A 20,288-nucleotide genomic window follows, 5' to 3' on the forward strand; every position below is an offset into this window, starting at 1 on the left:
GCTAAGTGATTCTGAGCTTCACATTGCTTGCAGATGCCTAAACTGTGCTGTTGTTTTTTCACTTTTTCTTCATTCCGTGTCCTTGTCAATACCAAATATGGGCAGGAAAAGCCGTTTTTAAATATCACGGCTGTAGAAATAATTGAGGTTTATCGACAGATTCAATATTGTAACAAACACCATCTATTTCGCTTCTCTACTGTCTCCTTGCCGCTATGCACTCTCGTCGACCAGTGGCCAAAAATTGCAGACATTTCCCGTCACCTCTCTCCTGTTTGCTTTATCTTTGACTCACTCCGTTGCTCTGCAGCCCTTCTGAATATAACTTCCTCTGGCACTCCCTCCTCACGAGCTCTGCACAGAGTTTGAGGAGGACCACTGACTCTCTGAATCTGACCTCTGCTACAATGTCTCTCCACCTGTCTCCAGAGGACCAGCTGCCCCCTGGTTTCCCCACCATAGACATGGGCCCACAGTTGAAAGTGGTGGAGCGAACGCGCACCGCCACCATGCTCTGTGCCGCCAGCGGCAACCCCGACCCTGACATCTCCTGGTTCAAAGACTTCCTCCCTGTCAACACCACTAACAACAATGGACGCATTAAGCAGCTCAGATCAGGTAGGTTTCCTCTGCTGAAAACTTAATTGCGAAACAGGGAGTCTTCTTTCCTGTTATCCTCTATCTGATCTGCTCCCCCTGTTGTCTCCTCTGTTCTGTCATCTTCTTCTTCCTCCCATAATTTAACTTCTCATTTGGCTTTTCATTTTGTAGGTAATGGCATTGTTTCTACTATTTCCTGTCCTCTACTCTGTGTACGCCCCGGTGTGTGTTGTCTGTATGTGCGTCTCCCTTTGTCTTCCAGTGTTTTCATTGGGCTGTTGGGATTGTTCCCCCCTCTGTGTTTGCTGGCTTCTGCCCTAACTTTTGCCCTCATTGCTCACTGCTGTGACTTTTTACAATGAATTCCTTTGCTGTTTTGTGTCAATTTCCTTTCCACTGCATTGGTGCAGTATTTTTTTTTTTTTTTTGGATCCATTCTCTTCATTTCTTATGTCTTTTTTTTTTTCCTTTCTCCTTCTTTTAAACGATTAATATTCAACATTCGGCTTCATTCAGAATCTGCTAAGGAAAACACGTGATTTTAAAATAGGGAAACGTGCAGAAAAAGAAAATTAATCGTTGTGCTTGTGCATTTGTTGAAATTTTTTTCTTTTGAGAGAGGGATCATTAAACCTCCTCTGGATAAATATTTGCTTCGTATAAGAACTTTCTTCAGGTTAAAGAAAAGAAACGTCAAATTCTGGACACTAATTAGCCGCAGTAGTGCATAAAACTTCACAAGGCTTTTTCCCTTCCCCTTGATTCTTTGAATTTTACTGCCCCTGCTTTAATGTATAGATGCCAGTTTTGTTTTTATTTGCCTGTGACACACCCTAATATACCCATTGACCTGAATATCAAGAGTTTGATTTCAATATCTCAATCCAAAGCGATTAATCTATTTTTAAAAAAAAATGTTAACATAAATCATAGCTTGCAGCTTTCTGTGCCAGCTAACGGCAACACACAGATTTGAAGTCTTGTATGTTTGACCACCTGTCTTCACAGATTTCACAGCTGTCCTTTGTTAAACCGTCTTGTTAACCTTACTTCCTTGCTGACTTGTTTTCAACAGAACTGTGTAGAATTAACCCGTATTTCTAATGTGCGACTTTGATTCACGTAGAGTTATTAAAGCATTAACGAAACCTTGTTAACTAAACTTAAAGAATATAATCATATTCTTATGCTGTCTTTCTTCTCTCTATATTTTTAAATCTACAGAATCCTTTGGTAAGTGCTTAGCTCTAAAGCACACATCACCCCCCACTAATTTCCATGTTTCCAACAACTATTAAAATGCATGGCATGCATTTTACTAACAGATAGTTTAGTTGCAGGATTACTACTACAGACACACACACGCTCTCCCCCTCACCCCAAGGTGTTCAAGTCCCACCACTGCCAGCTCTAGTTTCACCTGTATCTGGAGATTACGATCACCAAAGCCTAGCTTAGCGTTGTCATATACTGACCTGGGCAATGACATGTCCTCACATGTTTGTTACTCACTCACTGACCCACCACTTACTCACTTATTTAATCTTTTAACACCAGAACAGTAGGAATGGAAATTTCAGGAGTTTTTAGGGAGGTGACCAGCTCAGATCAAGCAAAGGGATCAAGCTTTTTTTTTTTTTTTAAACATGTCTGTTCTCAATCTCATACACAAAGTCCTCAAAGTCTCTCCCTTCAGTAGATGGTCTTCAGAAGCCATTGCCACTTCCAAAATGGCACCTCCCCGTGGTACACCAATGTACAAGTTCTTCTCTCTGACCTATGATTTTTCTATGATGAATCCTGTCTTTCTCTGCCAGTAGAGTACAGAAAAGTTCTTATTCTCTCTCTCTCTCTCCTTTCTCTCTCCTCTAGTACCTTTATTTACGTACCCTGTTAAATCTAATTTGATTCTTCTTCCAAAGCCCCCAGCCTCTATCTACTCGTACTAATGCTTCTTCTTTCTAATCTTATTTGCATTCATATTATCCACCCAGGTGGTACACCAATAAGAGGTAAGAGTGCTGAACTGACGTTCACAGAATGAAAATAATACAAATTCATTCTTGCTGTCAACCCATCCATTCACTCGAATCACCTCCATTTTTGTCCTGTTTACCAAGACCAAATCCCATTACGTTCATATGGACCTTCCTTCTTATTTGTCCTGTTTCGTTGACTAAATTTGTATTCCATCTTTTTGTCTATGCTTTATTTCCTCCTTTGTATTCTGGTTTCAAGAGCCTGTTTAGCTCAGTTGTGATATGCTTGCCCTGGCTCAAATAAGCATATCCAATGACAATTATTTTTTTAAACTATATTTTTTCCGTTCATTTTTGTTTTCTTTTTGGCCATAGCGAATCATGTGTCCCTCTTTTTGTCCAACTAAAACAACCAAGCATTTTTCCCCCTTAGCTGTTCTTGTTCAGCACTAAAAATATGCACAGATGCTGTGGAATCACGCAGGCATGCTGAAGACAACATTGCCTCTCCTCTGCTTTTTTCTCCCAAAGAATTCTTTCTATCTTTGCAAACTATTTTTTTCCATTTCTTCTATTTGCTTTCCTCTCCTGTACCTCTACAAAAAAGCCCAAACAACCACTTTTTTGATAAAGTTTCTACGGTGCTTTTTTTCTCTTTCACCTATTTTTCTTACTTTTCTTGGGTTTGGAGACTATTTTACTTTTTGACTTTTTTTCTTCAGGGTTTGGGGAAGGCAAACAGTAGAGTCTGGCGAGGACCTGATTGGCTCATTTTTGCCGTGTGACATGAAGCTGGAGAGTTGTTGATGCATAAAGCCATTTTTCCCTTGGTCATGTGACACCACACTGCTGATCCCATTGGTGGATTTTTATGGGTGTCTTTTGTAGCTTTCACAAGCTAAAGCAGTGGTTGGTTACCTTCTTGTCGGCTCAAGCCGATATTTTGAATTTTGTCTTCTAATACAATTGCATTTTATTTTTCAGCTAAGGGTTGTCAGAAGGTTGTAAGTTGTGCCGACATACATTTCTTGCCAAGATTTGCATGTCAAAAATTTTGTTACAGAGGGTTATATGTTGGTTTTGCCTTACATATTACTTCAATTAACATTTTTCCACATATATGAGCAGCATTTTTCGATTTTTTGTATGGGCTGCATTTTTTTTGAAAGTTACTTCACCTAGATGAAGTCCCAAATTATTCTGTTAGGTGAATGTTACTCTTGATATGTGATTGAATATGCTAAAATTCATACCTAAATTTCTTTCTTTCAATTGTCCTCCCTTGTTATGCTGCTTTCTTATACTGTAAACCTCTTTTGTTTGATCCATGTTTCCCTGAAGCAGTATCACTCATCCCCATATTGACCAGTCCAGTGACATGTTGTATATTGAAGGGCTTGGCCCTATTCTTCAAAGTGAAATTATGGCATTTTTTTGACATTGGCGTTAGGATGAGTGTCTTTTTAGACCCTACAACCTTATAAGTAATCAGTTTTTTTCTGTAAAGAAGTCATCCACAAGGCAAATGTATTATAGACAGAAGATATCATAGGTGTTTGTTTTTCCTTTCCTTTTCTTTTCTTTTGGATTTGGTTGACAATGTGTTATTTTCTTTTCCCTTGTTGTTACTTTAGGCCTGTTAAGAGGAACAATATATTTGTATTGCAATGTTTTGCATGATTACCACTTGCAGCTATCCCTCACCTATAGTAGGATAACACAGTCTCCATTTTTGCCTCAGCCAGAGGATCAGGCTGTGATAATGATGGGGGATTAACTTTAAAACATAGAGTTTAGAGTCGCAGATACAAGAATGTAGTATTTCACTCATGCAGTTTATTGGATATTGTTTAATTATGACTTTCCTCAAACTGTCCAACTACTGAAGCTTAAAAGGACAGAGGAAAAACTAGAAAAGAAGGCGGCTGATGTTGGCCTCAAGCTTTGAGGTCAAACAAGTACTTTTCTTTTGATTTTTGCTTGTGAACTCGCTGCGATCGGCACAATTTTCACCAAGCATACTCCGCTACCCCGTTTGCTATTCCCAACCAGGAGCCCTCCAGATAGAGCAGAGCGAAGAGTCTGACCAGGGGAAGTATGAATGTGTGGCAACCAACAACGATGGAACCCGCTACTCTGCCCCAGCAAACCTATATGTCAGAGGTAGGAGACGCGTGTTAACAGCGCTGGCATGCTTCTATCAAACATATCAACTTTCTCTTTAAAATTCATGTGGAATCTTTAAATCAGCCGCTAAAGTCTGCAGGGGCCACATTCCTGTTAGGCCATTGTAAGTATGCTTTGTCTTTGATTTCGTGGTTCTTTCTCTATTTTTTTTTTTTTTTTTTGTCTTTTGCACTCGACTTACCTGCACTGATTTGAACCTACAGTATCTGATCTGTTATGTGCTTCTGGTCCTTTCTGTTGATTATCCTGAGTCCAACACCAATGACTAGACTGCTTGCTGTGTTTATCTACTAATTGCCTTTCAAACCTGACTGCCGGAGGTGGTGCAGGGTGGATGACCCCCCTCCATCAGTCCCCACTCTTTCCCCAGCCGTGAAAAGATCCTTTCTGGCCTCCTTTTTCTCCCAATTGATCAACATTGGAAGGACATTTTTAATCTCACTACTTTACAAAATTAAAAAATAGTTAAAAGCAGAGAAAAATCATTTCAATACAGACAGTTTTCATTATCCTACTCTATGTGTAAAATTAGCTTGTAAAAACATAGTCACCGTTTTTTGTTGCTGCACTGTTAGAAATATATAGCTCAGTGATTTAAGCAAAAAGAAAAAAGCAAAGATTAAGTTGGAGCAGTGGCTTGCTTCAAGTAATGTTCTTTTCACAGAGGCTGTGAGTTTTCATTCTTTTGCTATCGAAATGTTTGGTGCAACTGTTCTTACTGCTTCTCACTTTTACTCGCGCGCAGCATTTAAGGCTTCATTCGCTTTTACATGCAAAACCCACTGTTACTCTTCCAGTATTGTCAAGTACTGTCTTGATGAAATTCTCATATCGAAATATTTCAATGCTCTTCAGTCGTATGGTTAGCTTTTATGATCACCAATTACCACCCAGTTCCAAAGTAACATTAAACATAATATAAAGTAGATGTTTTTTAATCAAAATGTTTTGAGCTAAGAGAGGTCATACTTTTGCTTTGCAATATGGGTGCCAGGGAGATACAAGGGGCTCCCTGCGCCTTCGAGAAAGAAGGTCCTTCGAATTGTGAAGCAGCATTTGAACACCTAAAACATGGCCTTTTTACTCTCTGTGTTTCCCTTGTTTTTCTCCTGTCCTTATTTCATTTTGTTCCGCATCAAATTCCCTACATCCCTCAGAGCTGCGAGAAGGTTGGTGTGTTTTTACTTTTTGAACACAATACAATACTGTGAAGTACATTTATTTCGCTCAGAGATTTTTTTTTTTTTTAACCTCTTTCGATATCATTCCTGTTTTTGTCACATATTCAATGTTCATGTTACCATTGAGAATGCCCCTGGTTCTTGTCAGAATGCTTGACTGTCCAACAGGTGGTGCATGTTTGCATCTTTGAGGTGGGGTGGTAGGGATGATATTTGCATCTATTTCAGAGTCTATTTGCATGGTCACCTGTTAAATGCTTGAGCTAGTCATCCCCTTTCCCAAGTCCCTGTTCCAACCCCTTACCCTGTCCGTGTTCCTGCTTGGTTTTTTTTTTCTATGACTAACAACAACGCAAATCCATGGGATATGACAATAATAATAATAAAAAAAATGAAGTCTTATTCGTAAAATAAATCCTATTTAAAAAGAAAATAAAAGTAAATGTGACACACAACACCAGCAGGAACAATGTCTTTGATTTCTATGGGCTCCTGAAACTAATGGCTGCTGATCTCCATAGATGCAGTGCGGCTCCATGTGAACACTGAATCTTCCTCTCCATAGAGCCATTTAGACATCACTACACTCAAATTTTCCCTGTGGTGCTCTCCCGAATTGAAGTTTCTCAGAGATAAAAATATGTTAAAGCAAAATCCATCCTTTGTTGTAATTGGCACTAAAGTCAAGCGCCAAGCTGTAAAAACAACCTTGCCCTGAGAGATTCTACACTTCCTCTGACGAGGATGTTTCCGCGCAGGAAGTCATGAAAGAATGATGTATTTAGAGCGTTATCCACATGACTTGACACATGTAATGATATTCAAATGAGCAGGATAATATTATGTCTGCGGGGAGCGTGATCCAATTGGATATTAATTAAATATTGAGTGAGAGAAACGTAGTATTTAATAATGCAAGCAGTTCCCCTAGTTTTCCTCTCTGGAGAGCTGCGGTCTGCTCAGCAGAACGGGCTCTGTGAGGTAGTAGCAGGCAGCAGGAAGCGCGTGCCGATGTTGCTGTCAAATATAGCAAATACCCGCACTAATACAGGAACAACTATGGAGGCTGTGTACAAAGCAGGTTCAATTAATGGCCAGTAAATACAACTTTTCAGACATTTAAAAGTGACGTGTTCCTTAATGGTTTTCTTCAGGGTTCGCTCAAGAATTAAATGTTTAATCTAGCCCAAGATAACAGTAATGCGCTTTGACTACCATGAGCAGGAACACTGACTTCATTTTTAATTTCAATCCTCCTTAGATGTTTTATAACAATACCTGTAGTCCTTGTGTGCTTCTCTTATGTGTAAGCCCCTAAGTGATCCACATCAGCTGGAGTTAAATATGTGTATACAAATGCTCACCAGTAAAACCTGCTTAGACGTTGTTGCCTTCTCCTCTTAGTGTTTCTTGGTTCTCCCAGGACTCTTAGTTTGTGCTAGCCACATTTACAGCAATGTAACACTGTCAGACTAACCCTTCCATTTACACTGTGTGATACCACGGCCTCCTTATGACCCTTTTACTACTTATTTTTCCCCTGCAGCCCTCTTCCCTCGACTCCCTTCCATGGTTGCCTCACAGGGTCACGTCTCCGTCTTGTATGCATGACAGACTCTTGTTCCCCTCCAAAAAGCCTTGAAGCCGTCATATGGATGTCATATGTTTCAGTTCACTTCAAAAGTCAAACCTTTTCTTTGAATTTTTAGCCTGTCTTTTTTTTTTTCCTTTTTGACAATATGTTTTTGAACGTGTATCCACTAGAGCTGTCAAATGATATGAATTTTTAAATCCACATGAATAAACATAGTTAATCATGATTATTCAAAAACAAAATCACACTTGATTAGATTTTGAAATTACATGAAAAACACTCAAGAAATATGAGAAAAGTTATGGTTAGCCTAAGACTGGCGGTAAGAAAGAAGTGTTCCACGTGCCTAATTGCTGTTAGCTTAGCTTTTATCATTGTTTCCTGCAGCTGCGTCTGTCTCGCAGCATTTTATCTCTCTTATAAGATGCATGACTTTACGAGAAGTTCTTGGCATGCCACACATGTTTCTGAGGCAAAGGGGAAGTTGAATTTCAACTTTCAATCTGCATAACCTCTCTCAGCCCTTCATCTTAAACTGCACTCAGAGGCCTGCTGTATAATAATTTTAATTAGCATCAGTTAATGTTCTTGATTTTGATTCTTTCACTGCCGTGGACTGATTTGTACAATCACAGAATATAGTCTGGCCAGACACATTAGTGCTTTAAGCGCTTACAATAATTGGCCCTCTTGTGATAAGCTAAAGACCTCTCATTCATCACTGAATGCATCGGCATAAGGAAAGTACTGTATGTTTAATGACTTTGATCCTCTGAGCTGTGTGGCAGAGTTCTAAAGTTGAAAGCCACTCATAAAAGTTCACCTTTCTCATCTGTTTTTATGGCATTGTTTGCAGAAGCAGAAGTGTAGTTTAGGCTTATGAGTGTATATCTAAGGGTCAAAAGTCCGGTCAGGGAAACATGCCGACAGTAATTGTCCTTCTTAAGTTGATCCAAAATGTGGATGCATCACATTTGACAGCCCTAGTTTTCTACTTTGGACTGAGCCTGAAAAGCACAGAAAAACACCACCCCCCTCCCCTTCTGATGTGTTTGCGACTTCTCTGGAGTATTATCTGTTTGTGTGATGTGAGAATGTGATGTGGCACATTATCTCACATCAGCTGGAAGTGCGCAGCCTAAAAGTTGTGTCTTTGCATACAACTGTGGAGTGCTGTCGACCCTCCGGCACTTTGTGCAGTTCTGTATATCTGTACCGATGGTGATGAAGTATTCTCGTGCATGGCACTCATGTTGGTGTTAACCCATTCACCATTGAAATCTGTTAAGTCTTGGATCAAATGCGTTTAAATGTGTTTTCTTAACCTTCATCAAACAATCATGAATTATCCCTCTGGAAACAGATTTCATTTTTTATGCTACAATTAAACCGCTACAATTCTGCTAATGCTCTCGTTATATAATGCATACGTGCTAAACGATCAGCCACTTTGCTTTTGGCAACATTTGAAGAGAATTCAGAACATTTTTCTATAAAAGGAATTCAGTTGTTTCATTTTCTGCTGGGTTTTCACACCATGTTTTGTCTTTTTCAGTACGCCGGGTGCCACCACGATTCTCCATACCACCTACAGACAACGAGATCATGCCAGGCGGCAGTGTCAATATCACATGTGTGGCAGTGGGCTCTCCCATGCCATATGTCAAGTGGATGCTGGGTGCTGAAGATCTTACACCAGAGGACGACATGCCCATTGGACGGAACGTCTTGGAGCTTACTGACGTCCGGCAGTCAGCCAACTACACCTGTGTGGCAATGTCAACTCTGGGGGTGATAGAGGCTGTGGCGCAGATAACAGTGAAAGGTAATTCTGCCTCTTATTTATAATTAAAGGCTGAAATTTCAGCAGCATGCTTCAACATAAGGCCAGAGTTGGACTTAATCATATCTTACTTACTGCAATTTTCTCAAAATGTTTGAGATTCTGCATGCAGTTAAAAATATATACATCAGTTTGCAGCTAGTTTATGTTCGGAGTAAACTATCCAAGCAGAAACTCCTGGCAGTGCTTTAAAGAAAGTTATTTACCCCTCCCTGCCACAATAAGTCATCTGCGGAGGATTCCTTAAAGCTTTAGACAAGCCCTGGCACCAGCCTCAGTGCATTAGATGCCAGATTGAGAATATAGTGAAGTGCTTATCTCTCAGCTGGAGAGTCACAAAGCCACAAGCTCACCATTTCTGTTAGCAAGAGGTAGGCAGGAGGCAGCGTGAGAGGGGTGTGAAACGTAGTGAGTATTGTTTGGTGTCCTCTGTAGGTATGGTACTTATCTGAGTATAATCATATCTACACTTCAGCGTACCAGAAAGATATCCCAGATTGGTGTCGCCATGTTCGCGTGTACACAAGGGACAGACTCACGTACACACACTCGGCTTTGTTTTTCATAGACATAACATAGAGATATTAGTCACAATATAACAGTGTGGCAGCAAGCTTCCCCAGAAGCACACTTCAGATGGCATATAAAGACAATATATAGCCCTGAAATCTTTTGCCATGTGCCACGGTGCGGGAAATTAAAGCAATAAATTTACCTGTTAAATTATTAAAGTGATAAACACTGGGAAATCTTAGATTAACGACAACAGAAATCTCAGATGCTGAACAGGGGGTATGCAAGCCTTTAATCTCATACATTAGTCAATACGGAACTTTTTGTTTTGTTTTAACAAATGTAAGCTGGAAAAGCGAAATAATACTGAGACTATCCACCCACCCGATAGAAAGCACTCTTCTGACTCCAGACGTACTGAAAGTCATCGGTACTAAGTGCACTGGGGAGGTAAATGGATGTAATCAATGTAATTCAGCCATCTAAAAATTAGAATAACGGCTCTATGGCCTATAACATAAAATGACTCTACAGAGGTATAACTTCATACTGTTTGCTGTATATTTTGTATTTTTGTTCATACTTATGTATTATTCTCATCCCAGCATTGCCCAAAGCTCCTGGCATTCCTGTGGTGACAGAGCGCACGGCCACCAGCATAACGTTGACTTGGGACTCCGGCAATCCTGAACCAGTGTCCTACTACATCATTCAACATAAGTCCAAGTACTCAGAGGACTTGTACAAGGAGATTGATGGCGTAGCCACGACTCGGTACAGCGTTGGAGGCCTCAGCCCGTACTCGGACTACGAGTTTCGTGTGGTGGCAGTGAACAACATCGGGCGGGGGCCACCAAGCGAGAGCATCGAGGCCAAAACAGCTGAGCAGGCGCCCAGCACGGCGCCAAGACAGGTCAGAGGTCACATGCTGAGCACCACCACAGCTGTCATCCACTGGGATGAGCCAGAGGAGGCGAACGGGCAGATCATGGGCTACCGAGTATACTACACCATGGATTCCAGCCAGCACGTCAACCTCTGGGAGAAGCAGATTGTTCGGGGGTCTAACTTTGTCACCATCCAGGGCCTCATCCCCAATAAGACCTACTACATCAAGGTTTTGGCCTACACCTCAGTGGGTGATGGACCTCTTTCTCCAGACCTCCAAATCATCGCTAAGACGGGAGGTAAGCATCTTTTTCTTTTTCTTTTTTTTTCTCTTTTTTCATTGTTAGAGAATCCATAATTGAACAAATTCAAAGTTGAACAATGTCCATACTCCACAATTATGCTTCGAGTGTCATAAACATTTCTGAAGCCAGTCCTCATTCGTGGGTTACAGTTGTTAACCAGAGCTGTAAACACACAAATCTCCAGGCTGTCAACAAAAACTGCCTTTGGCTTTCTCAAGTGGAAAAAATAGTTCTGTATGAGAAAAGTTAACTAACTTCCTGTGAAAATGTTGAAGATTGTCTGCAGCATGAGGTAACCATGTACTACTTCTTACAGTCTGCATTGGACTAATTTGACTGCAACACCTGAAATACACTGTGGCATCTGTGCTAGCGTGACTGTAATGATAATGAATAGTGCAAGACGCGAGTTAGTAATGAATTCATCTCTTCGTTTCAATTGCAGTTCCTTCCCAACCGACCGACTTCAAAGGAGAAGCCAAATCAGAAACAAGCATTTTACTTTCATGGATCGCCCCAGCACAGACTGGACAGGAAAATCAGATCACAGGATATGAACTTGTGTACAGGAAGAGGGATGACAAAGAGGAGGTAAATATTGCCAGACTTGGGCCACTTAAAAGTCTGTAATAGCAAACTAAATCTAACTCCTAACTACAAACTCTAACTACTGCGAGCAAACCACATCTACATCACACAGTGTTACTCCATCATGCATTATGTTTTATAGTGTTATGAAATTCTACATGTTTTTATGCTTCTCCAACATATTAATACCAATAGCTTTTTACCACTCATGAATAAATTGTACATATTAACATAATCCCAGGCCTGCAGGATCATTCTCATGTGTCTGCATGATACTGCACATAAAAATATAATACAGTAAAAAAGAGATGGGTATATTTTCTTATATAATGCAATGACAGCATAATTTACATTGTTTAAATGTACATGAACAATATTTATGGTAAGTCACTATGAGCAGCCAAATAATCAATTATTTTGTTAATAATTTAACCTTTTTGAGTGCATAACTGACGTTTGCAGAATCAAAAGTGGTTCATACGGCATGACAAATGTGTTTTGGAAAGGGTTGAAGCTATTTTTGTTTTTTAACTACGAGACTTTGGTCAGACACAACAGCAAACAAAGAGCTTCAGAAGAATTGGGATTACAATGGAATGTGTCAATCACTATAAAATGTGGTAAATTGAGTGTCACATTCATTTAAATAAACTAACAACTTGTTTCCATTCTGACAGCAAAAGATGATACCCTCAGATTTTATTTTCCTATCAGAAAGGCCAGCATTCGTTTCCTATTTGGAACTCCCTGTCTATTTAAAAAGTGACAATATGAAACTTTCTCCGCAGAAACGTATCAGCTTTGAGCCGACAACAACATACCTGCTGAAGGACTTGAAGCCCTTCACTACTTATACTTTCCGGCTGGCTGCCCGGAGTAAACATGGAGTTGGAGCTTACACCAATGAGATCTCGGCAGAAACTCCGCAGACACGTAGGTCTTCTTCCTTATCTGACAGAGTCTAAACTATTTGGGAAGGGAACACATTTTCAAATGCATTCCAAATTTCACGTGTGCTGCAGAATCCGAAAAGTGACAAAAATGTCAGGAAGGTCCTGAGCACAGATAAAGCGAATCCGATTTTTTTTTTTTTTTTTTCTTTTGAGGGTTCATGCATTTGAAAATATGTAAACATTTGAAATAGTAAATAAGTGCCCAGAGGTCCACCTGACCATGCAGTATTCATTTTGAAAAGGTTGCATGGACAGCGTACCCAGGCTTTCCTGTGAAGTCAGGAGACAAGGTTACGAAAACTTCCCCTCTCCACCTTTGTTGTGCAAAAACAGTCCTTCTTTAAATGAATGATAAAGTCATGAATTATTTATATGAATGCCCACATATGCGTGACCCAACTGTTTTTTTCTTTAAGTGAAAGGGCATTTTAGGAAGCCTTGTCTCTTGACATTGCATGTCAGCCAAGAATAAGAGAATAGAAGATTTTTGAGACTGAGCTTTCTATGTAGCTACGCTGCCAAGAACCACTTCTCAGAAAGACAAAGGGATTTTCCCATTCATACTCAAATTAGAATCAGTACAGTTGTGGAGTAATGATACCATAGAAAGCTCAAAGCAAGTATCGTCTCTGTAGTTAGGCACATTTCCACCCAAAGACCTCAGATTTATGACATAGGTCGAAAACTGACTAATTGGATTCTGATGTTTGTTTCTAAATTCAATCAAATCCAGTGCAGTTTAACGTGTTTGAGAATTCGACCTGAAAAAACACTGACCTGCCGTATTTGACTTTGCGAACTCAACATAACTCTGAGGTCTCTAAAAGACAAGGGCAGAGATCAGGTGGGTATGAAAGCACAGAAGTTCACACTCTGCCCAGATGTATGCTCTGAGGTAAATGATGATTCAATTCCAAGTGCATGCCAATGTTATCAGAATCTAATAAATCAGTCATGTCTCCTTGGGAAGTTCTCTGTTGTACAATCAGGCTTTTACCACAAACCAACAGGCTTCGGAAAGGTTGGTGACAAATACAACATTTTTCTATTTTAAACTAGAAAGCATCAACCTTTATGTTTTTGGATTGATGGTAACTGCTTGCCAAATTTGTCTTAGTTATACATTTATTTTGGAATGGCTTATTGTAATTTATTTCTGGAGTACTTAAAATGAATTTAGGTTTTCATTTTTGAATTAAAGGTTCAAAGAAGTGGTATTTTAGGATATATGATTTTTGTTTCCCTTTGTTTTTATAATTATTTTTTCATGACAAAGGTAGGTTACATATGTTGAAGCTGTCCTTTTTCCAAACAACACCTTCCATTCATCATCAGTGTGCACACTTTTATGTTGGCCTTTGCCTTTTGTTTTGTCTTTATTTGTGATGTGTCATTACTTTAAAATACTTTTCATTTACCCACAAATGTCCTTGTGATTTTTTTCCTCATTTTGTGTCATTTTGTTTTCCTCTTCTTTCTTTTCCTTTGTTTGGTCAATTCTACCATCATCACCCCGATCAAAACAAAACCTGAAACTCCTTCCAAACAAAAATCCAACTCAATGAACGGCCTGATCAAACAAAAAAAACGCTGCACCTGCACAAAATCCAACCCACCAACCAGAACCCTCGGGCCCACCTCAGGAAGTCAAGTGCTATAGCTCCAGCTCCACCAGCATCCTGGTAAGTTGGCAGGCACCCCCAGTGGAATTACAAAATGGGATCATCACGCAATACACCATCCAATATACGGCGACTGAAGGGGAGGACACAACTCCGCATCAAATCTCCAGCATACCTCCGGAAAGCTCCCACTACCTTTTGGAAAACTTGGAAAAATGGACAGAGTACCATGTGACGGTCACTGCCCATACAGATGTTGGAGCAGGACCGGAAAGCCTGCCGCAGCTCATCCGCACAGAGGAGGATGGTATGTGTTCGTTAAAACAAAGCTGCAAATCCAGTCTACCCCTCTTAACCTACCCCGCCAAATACTAACAAGCGTATCTACAATTCCCTCTTCTTCTCTACCCCCTGTGCCTGCTTCTAATATGACTCTCGCCACATGATACTTTCAGCCCTATTTTGGACTTTGCACTTTTTTTCCCAACAAACTGTGACTCACTTTGCGAAAGCACCTTTTTTGGCTTTTTTTTCCTTACGCTGCTCAATTTCAACACATGGTATGGCATTTTCAGCCGCAGGCCTCCAACTTCCCGTCCCAACTGTCATTTTTGAAACGGTGTTTTTGAACAGCAGCATTTTTATGTAGCGCATTTTTTGAGGAACTTGGCAAAAGGACAAGTTCTGGACAGTGGGAATGACAAAAGGTGGAAGAATTTTTTTTTTGAAGGCCAATTTTTAAATATTTTTTCTCCCCTCATGTGATAGAATCATTTTTTATTCATTTTTTCCTTGCTCCATAGCCAAAATTCTTGTAGTGCTTCAAGCATTTGAAACACTTGAAGCCCCCGTTTGGCTCCACTTTTCTATTTTGACAAAACACATTTTTATTCCATGTTTTAAAAATCCACTCTACCCATTTTTAATGTTTCAAGATTAGGTCAGTTGTCAGACCTGTTTTTGCTGTTGTTTTTTCCCCTTACCATTGTTGAAATATTGATGTCATGCAGTGCTTGTTGCAGTTTGCTGCACTTTTGTGATTTTTTTGTCACTGCAGCATTTTCCACTACGGCTTTTGGGCAAGATTTAAAAAGAAGGTGAAGGGGTTCTCTATAATTTTGACCTTTTTTCTTCTATCCCATGGTGTTCCTCCAGTTCCTAGCGGGCCACCTCGTAAAGTTGAGGTGGAGGCTGTCAACTCCTCATCAATTAAAGTGATCTGGCGCTCACCGATGCCCACCAAGCAGCACGGTCAGATCCGAGGGTACCAGGTGCACTATGTCAGGATGGTTAATGGGGAGCCCACAGGACAGCCAGTCATCAAGGACATCCTGATTGATGATGCCCAGGTACAACACCTTCCTCAGCCAGCCACCTCATCTCTCAGACACATAGTATCGTTTTCTCACTCTCACCTTTACATGTGCCACAGCAAAGTCTTTTATCTGGACTGAAAAATACATCATGTCATATAATGACTAATTAACTGTTTTGTCACTGATTTCAATTCCTCTGGATTCAAAAGATGAGCACACATCTGCACAATTCCATATATGATTACTGCTATTTTTACTGCCATTATTTCGACCAAGAAAAACATTTATTTGGTGGTTGCAGACAAACTGTGTGTATATTTTCTCACCAGTGATTAGTGTCGGTACCTGGGCCTTATTTGTTTTCTTTTTTCTTTCCATTTTCTTATAATCAGTGGGAATATGATGATTCAACCGAACATGTGAGTAGTTAAACTTGACAAAAATCCAATCTTGTTTTCCCCTGCTGTCATCCTCTGCATGAATGGCATGTGTCTTTTGAGCATTAGGAGTTTGAGACCTGGTTTTAAGCATCAGCCTGAGTGCAAAATCTTAAAATATTTATCTTAAAAACTGCAAGTGGAATCCTTTTGTTGAGAGTTCAAATTAAATTTAACTGACCAAATAGCTTATCTACATACCTTGAAGGTTTGAACTGTTAACTGAGGAAGCTGTTTTGTTGCACACCAAATAAAAATAGCATTGCCAAGTTATTTACTTACCAAAGCTAATCAACACTATCCTTTTCTACTGAAGCATGCCTCAATTTTAAGTATATGCTGAGAGAATGTGTCTGTTGTATCCTCAGTGACGATTATCCTGACATCACATCCCACTTGTATCTCTTGGTTTGCTTGTATCTGCAAATCAGCAAGTGAGCATCCCGCAACTCAAGTTCTGTATCTTTACAGGAAATGATCATCACGGAGCTGCAGGCTGAGACCACATATTCAGTTACTGTGGCAGCCTATACGACAAAGGGCGATGGCGCACGCAGCAAGCCCAAATTGATCACCACCACTGGCGCAGGTAGCGTAACCATCACTGCCGACAAACGTCCGTGGTGCTCTGTTAATATACAACCTCGATTTCAAAAAAGTTGGGACAGTGTGTTAAGCATCAACAAAACAGAATGTGATAATTCACTAATCCTTTTTGACATATACTCAATTGAAAACAGTACAAAGACAATATTTTTAATGTTTTACTTCCTGACTTCACTGATTTTTGTAAATATGTGCTCATTCTGAATTTGATGCAGCAATACATTTTAAACAAGCTGAGACAGGAGCAACAAAAAAAGGGAATGTTGGGCATCCTGGAAAGGCTCAGTCACTCTCAAGCAAGGATGGAGCGAAGTTCACCACTTTGTGAAACACATGATTGTGTAAAGGATATTACTACACAGGCTCGGGAACACTTTGTAAAAAGGCTGTCGGTAAACAGAGTTGCAAATGATTGTATTCTGTTTTTATTTACGCTTCACACAGGATCCCAACTTTTGGAATCACGGTTGTACTAGATTTCTGTACAAAACTGAATTTCTCCTCTGTAAAGCTGTTAAACTGCAGCTCATAAAGGAAAAGCACCAGGTAGATTTTCTTGTCATTGAGCATGTAAAGTGTGAATGCAGCTAGTTGCTGTCTCATTTAGTGCAATAACTCTTACCCTCTGGTGTGATGTGGCAATGCTGAAGGTACTTTCAAAGCAATGGAAAATGTAGAGAGTGAAAGGCAAGAAAAAAAAAAGAAAAGGAACACTCAAGTTCAGCTCTTTCAATCACCTCTCCTTTGACAGTGCTATGCCAGAGTAAAAGTACTTAGTTGTACACAAAGACAGACAGAAACATAGTATGAACGACTGATACTGAATACACGTCTACTACAAAAATGATAAAATGGAAGCATATTTATAACAAGTTGTCATTTTCTCCATTGGTACTGTCTTAGTTCCTGATAAACCTCGCCTTATGGTCAGTACAACCAACATGGGCACAGCTCTCCTCCAGTGGCATCCCCCGGCATTAACCCATGGTCCTCTGCAAGGCTATCGCCTCCGCTTTGGACGCAAAGACGTGGATCCTCTGACTGTTATTGAGTTCCCTGAACGGGAGAACCACTACACTACCAAAGAGATCCATAAGGGAGCCTCGTACACTTTCCGACTTTCGGCGCGCAACAAGGTGGGCTTTGGTGAAGAGACAGTCAAAGAAGTCACCACAAATGAGGATGTCCCAAGCGGTTACCCACAGAGCATTACAGCAGAGGGTGCCACCACCTCTACCATTCAGGTTAACTGGCAACCTGTTTTGCTGGCAGAGCGAAATGGCCAAATAGTGAAATATGCTCTGCAGTACAAGGACATTAACAGCCCACGCAGTCCCTCAGAACTCTTCATCACTGCACCAGAATCAACCGTCATCCTGGATGGCCTTAAGGCAGATACCACTTATGATATTAAAATGTGTGCCTTCACCAGCAAGGGCTCTGGTCCCTATAGCCCAAGTGTCCAATTCAGGACACAGCCTTTGGATCAAGGTAGGACCAGTCCCTGAACCCTTTTAGCCCTTTCCCTTTTAAAATCAACCTTTCCCTGCGCAGGCCTTTGCAACCACAGCAGCTTCCTCTGAAAGCCTCAAATGGCAGAAGTTGACAAAGTATGGAAGGACCAGGACTTTGGTATTAACATGTTGTCCTCCCCTTAGTCTCCCTAATCTAAGAATGATTTAAGAAACTCACATGGAGTAAGTATATGTATATATATATGTCTATCTGTGTCTCGTCAATCAAGTAAAGGTCAGTCATTAATTTAAGAGTTGGTGTTGGAAGGTAAGAGGACAGCGTTGAGTTCAGTGTAGTATTGATTTCAGCCTGGTTTTGAAGGAGACATTCTCAGGTAAGCACTGGTGTTGGACCACTGGCGTAGGTAGATTTCTTTTTTAAAAAAAGGATGTTTTGTGTCTAAATCATCTGCTCCCCCTTTCTTTTAGCAGTGTTTGCAAAAAATTTCCATGTGAAAGCTGCCATGAAGACTTCAGTGCTGCTGACATGGGAAATCCCAGACACCTACAACCCAGCTCAACCTTTTACAGTGAGCGTTGCCAAAAAAAACATATTACATTTCCATTTGCATTCACAGACTCTGCACATTACTGTGACACAAATTATTAAGTAAACATCCACAGCCAAGACTTCCCATATAAAACAACAACTCATTCGCATCCAGATCCTCTACGATAATGGCCAGAGTGTGGAGGTGGATGGGAAGCTAACACAGAAGCTAATCACGGGTCTTCAACCTGAGACACAGTACTCCTTTCTCCTGACAAATCGTGGCAACAGTGCCGGAGGTCTGCAGCATCGCGTGTCCACCATGACAGCCCCAGACATCCTCCGCACCAAACCCTACCTGATTGGCAAAACCAACTCAGATGGTATGGTGACTGTGGAGCTACCATCAGTGCAGACATCTGAGAGAGTAAGGTGAGTAGGGACGATCAAAGTAAAGGTGATTCCTAATTGCTTGAAATCAGGACTGCTCCTTGGACTTTCATGATTCTAATCATCAGTCTAGAAGTGTCTCGCTTTTTGTCTGTTAAGTCAATGTACTTTTTTTAGCTACATCATTGTCAACATTATCAAACCACATCTTGCATCAAAATTACTCCTGAGTCAATGCATCAACCTGGAGTACCGCGTCTCAGTCGACCCTGAATACCCAAATTCGGGTACTGCCGCACTTGTAATTGCCAATTTGCATCAAGCATAGTCTGATCTTTTGTTGGATATGTGACTCATCAAGATGTCAGTATGGTGCAATGGAACTGTCCATTGCTGATGTCCATATTACTGATTATTATTTCTTAGAGATGCATTCTGAACTGAAATAAGCAAATTTACTTAATAACTGACCTCATCAGGGATAATTCCTCTAAACCAGAGTCATTTACATTCACCCCTACATTTTAGTGTAATATCCACTTCACCTCAATCATTATACACTGAATCAGCCCGACTCATTTAAGCGCACTCCTCTAAGCCCTGTAAAATCTCTTGTAGCCTTTCAACAAAGCCCAGGGTTGTCAGAAGGCCAAGGAGCACATCCGATTGTAGACTGACGCTTCAAACTCATCTTGGGTTTTTTGATCTCGCTGGATGCACTTGACCCACTGTCTCCCATGCCAGAGCTTAAGCTAATTAGGTTCCCATAAGCCTGCCACACTGCTTTCCTGGCTAACGCTAGCTAGCGCAGTGCCCAACCAGGAAGCCCAGAAAACTCTGGCAGAGGCCTTTATCGCTCTTGCCACCCTGATGAAGGCATGAAAATCCCTCTAATTTTGTATCTTTTCTGCGTTCACAGAGGTCTCCTAATTAGCCCTCTGGGGGGCTCACTGAGGTGTAACCACATTTCCTGACTTCTCTGAACATGCTTAAATTAAATAGAAAACATAGAGGGAAAAGGTCCTTATCAAGTGATAAAGAATTGCATAACTTGCTAAAGGCATCATCATGTATCTTTTTGCATCAGCTTTCTGGTAAACAGACAACCCTCTCAGTACAGGTTGACACGGTGGGCTGTTAGAAATGCTGTGTTCTTGCTGTTCTTGCTGTCATACAGGATTTTCTTGGTCCAGGAAATGATGACCACTGCCTTGCAATACAACTGGTGCACTTGTGTCTTTTCAAAGGTGGCAGTGATCTTTAACCTTGTCTAGAGAATTAA

The 20,288-nt window shown here is 40.6% G+C and overlaps 1 protein-coding gene across 25 annotated transcripts in view; it reads left to right on the forward strand.

Annotated features, from left to right (window-relative positions):
• Nucleotides 1-20,288, forward strand: part of ptprda (protein tyrosine phosphatase receptor type Da) — a 348,556-nt gene that overhangs the window by 296,634 nt on the left and 31,634 nt on the right. For 4 of the 25 annotated variants that reach the window (XM_076724731.1, XM_076724735.1, XM_076724733.1 and 1 more), the window contains 15 exons: nucleotides 430-618; nucleotides 2,595-2,612; nucleotides 4,632-4,742; nucleotides 5,924-5,935; nucleotides 9,097-9,366; nucleotides 10,503-11,084; nucleotides 11,536-11,681; nucleotides 12,467-12,611; nucleotides 14,255-14,560; nucleotides 15,409-15,602; nucleotides 15,962-15,988; nucleotides 16,478-16,595; nucleotides 17,516-18,103; nucleotides 18,556-18,656; nucleotides 18,792-19,048. In XM_076724731.1, the coding sequence (XP_076580846.1) occupies nucleotides 430-618; nucleotides 2,595-2,612; nucleotides 4,632-4,742; nucleotides 5,924-5,935; nucleotides 9,097-9,366; nucleotides 10,503-11,084; nucleotides 11,536-11,681; nucleotides 12,467-12,611; nucleotides 14,255-14,560; nucleotides 15,409-15,602; nucleotides 15,962-15,988; nucleotides 16,478-16,595; nucleotides 17,516-18,103; nucleotides 18,556-18,656; nucleotides 18,792-19,048 (3,064 nt within the window). The remainder of the gene's footprint in view (nucleotides 1-429; nucleotides 619-2,594; nucleotides 2,613-4,631; nucleotides 4,743-5,923; nucleotides 5,936-9,096; nucleotides 9,367-10,502; nucleotides 11,085-11,535; nucleotides 11,682-12,466; nucleotides 12,612-14,254; nucleotides 14,561-15,408; nucleotides 15,603-15,961; nucleotides 15,989-16,477; nucleotides 16,596-17,515; nucleotides 18,104-18,555; nucleotides 18,657-18,791; nucleotides 19,049-20,288) is intronic. The other 21 variants (XM_076724734.1, XM_076724738.1, XM_076724751.1 and 18 more) reach the window with 8 other exon arrangements.

Source organism: Chaetodon auriga, chromosome 24, assembly GCF_051107435.1.
Source record: "Chaetodon auriga isolate fChaAug3 chromosome 24, fChaAug3.hap1, whole genome shotgun sequence".
Taxonomy (NCBI): Eukaryota; Metazoa; Chordata; class Actinopteri; order Chaetodontiformes; family Chaetodontidae; genus Chaetodon; species Chaetodon auriga.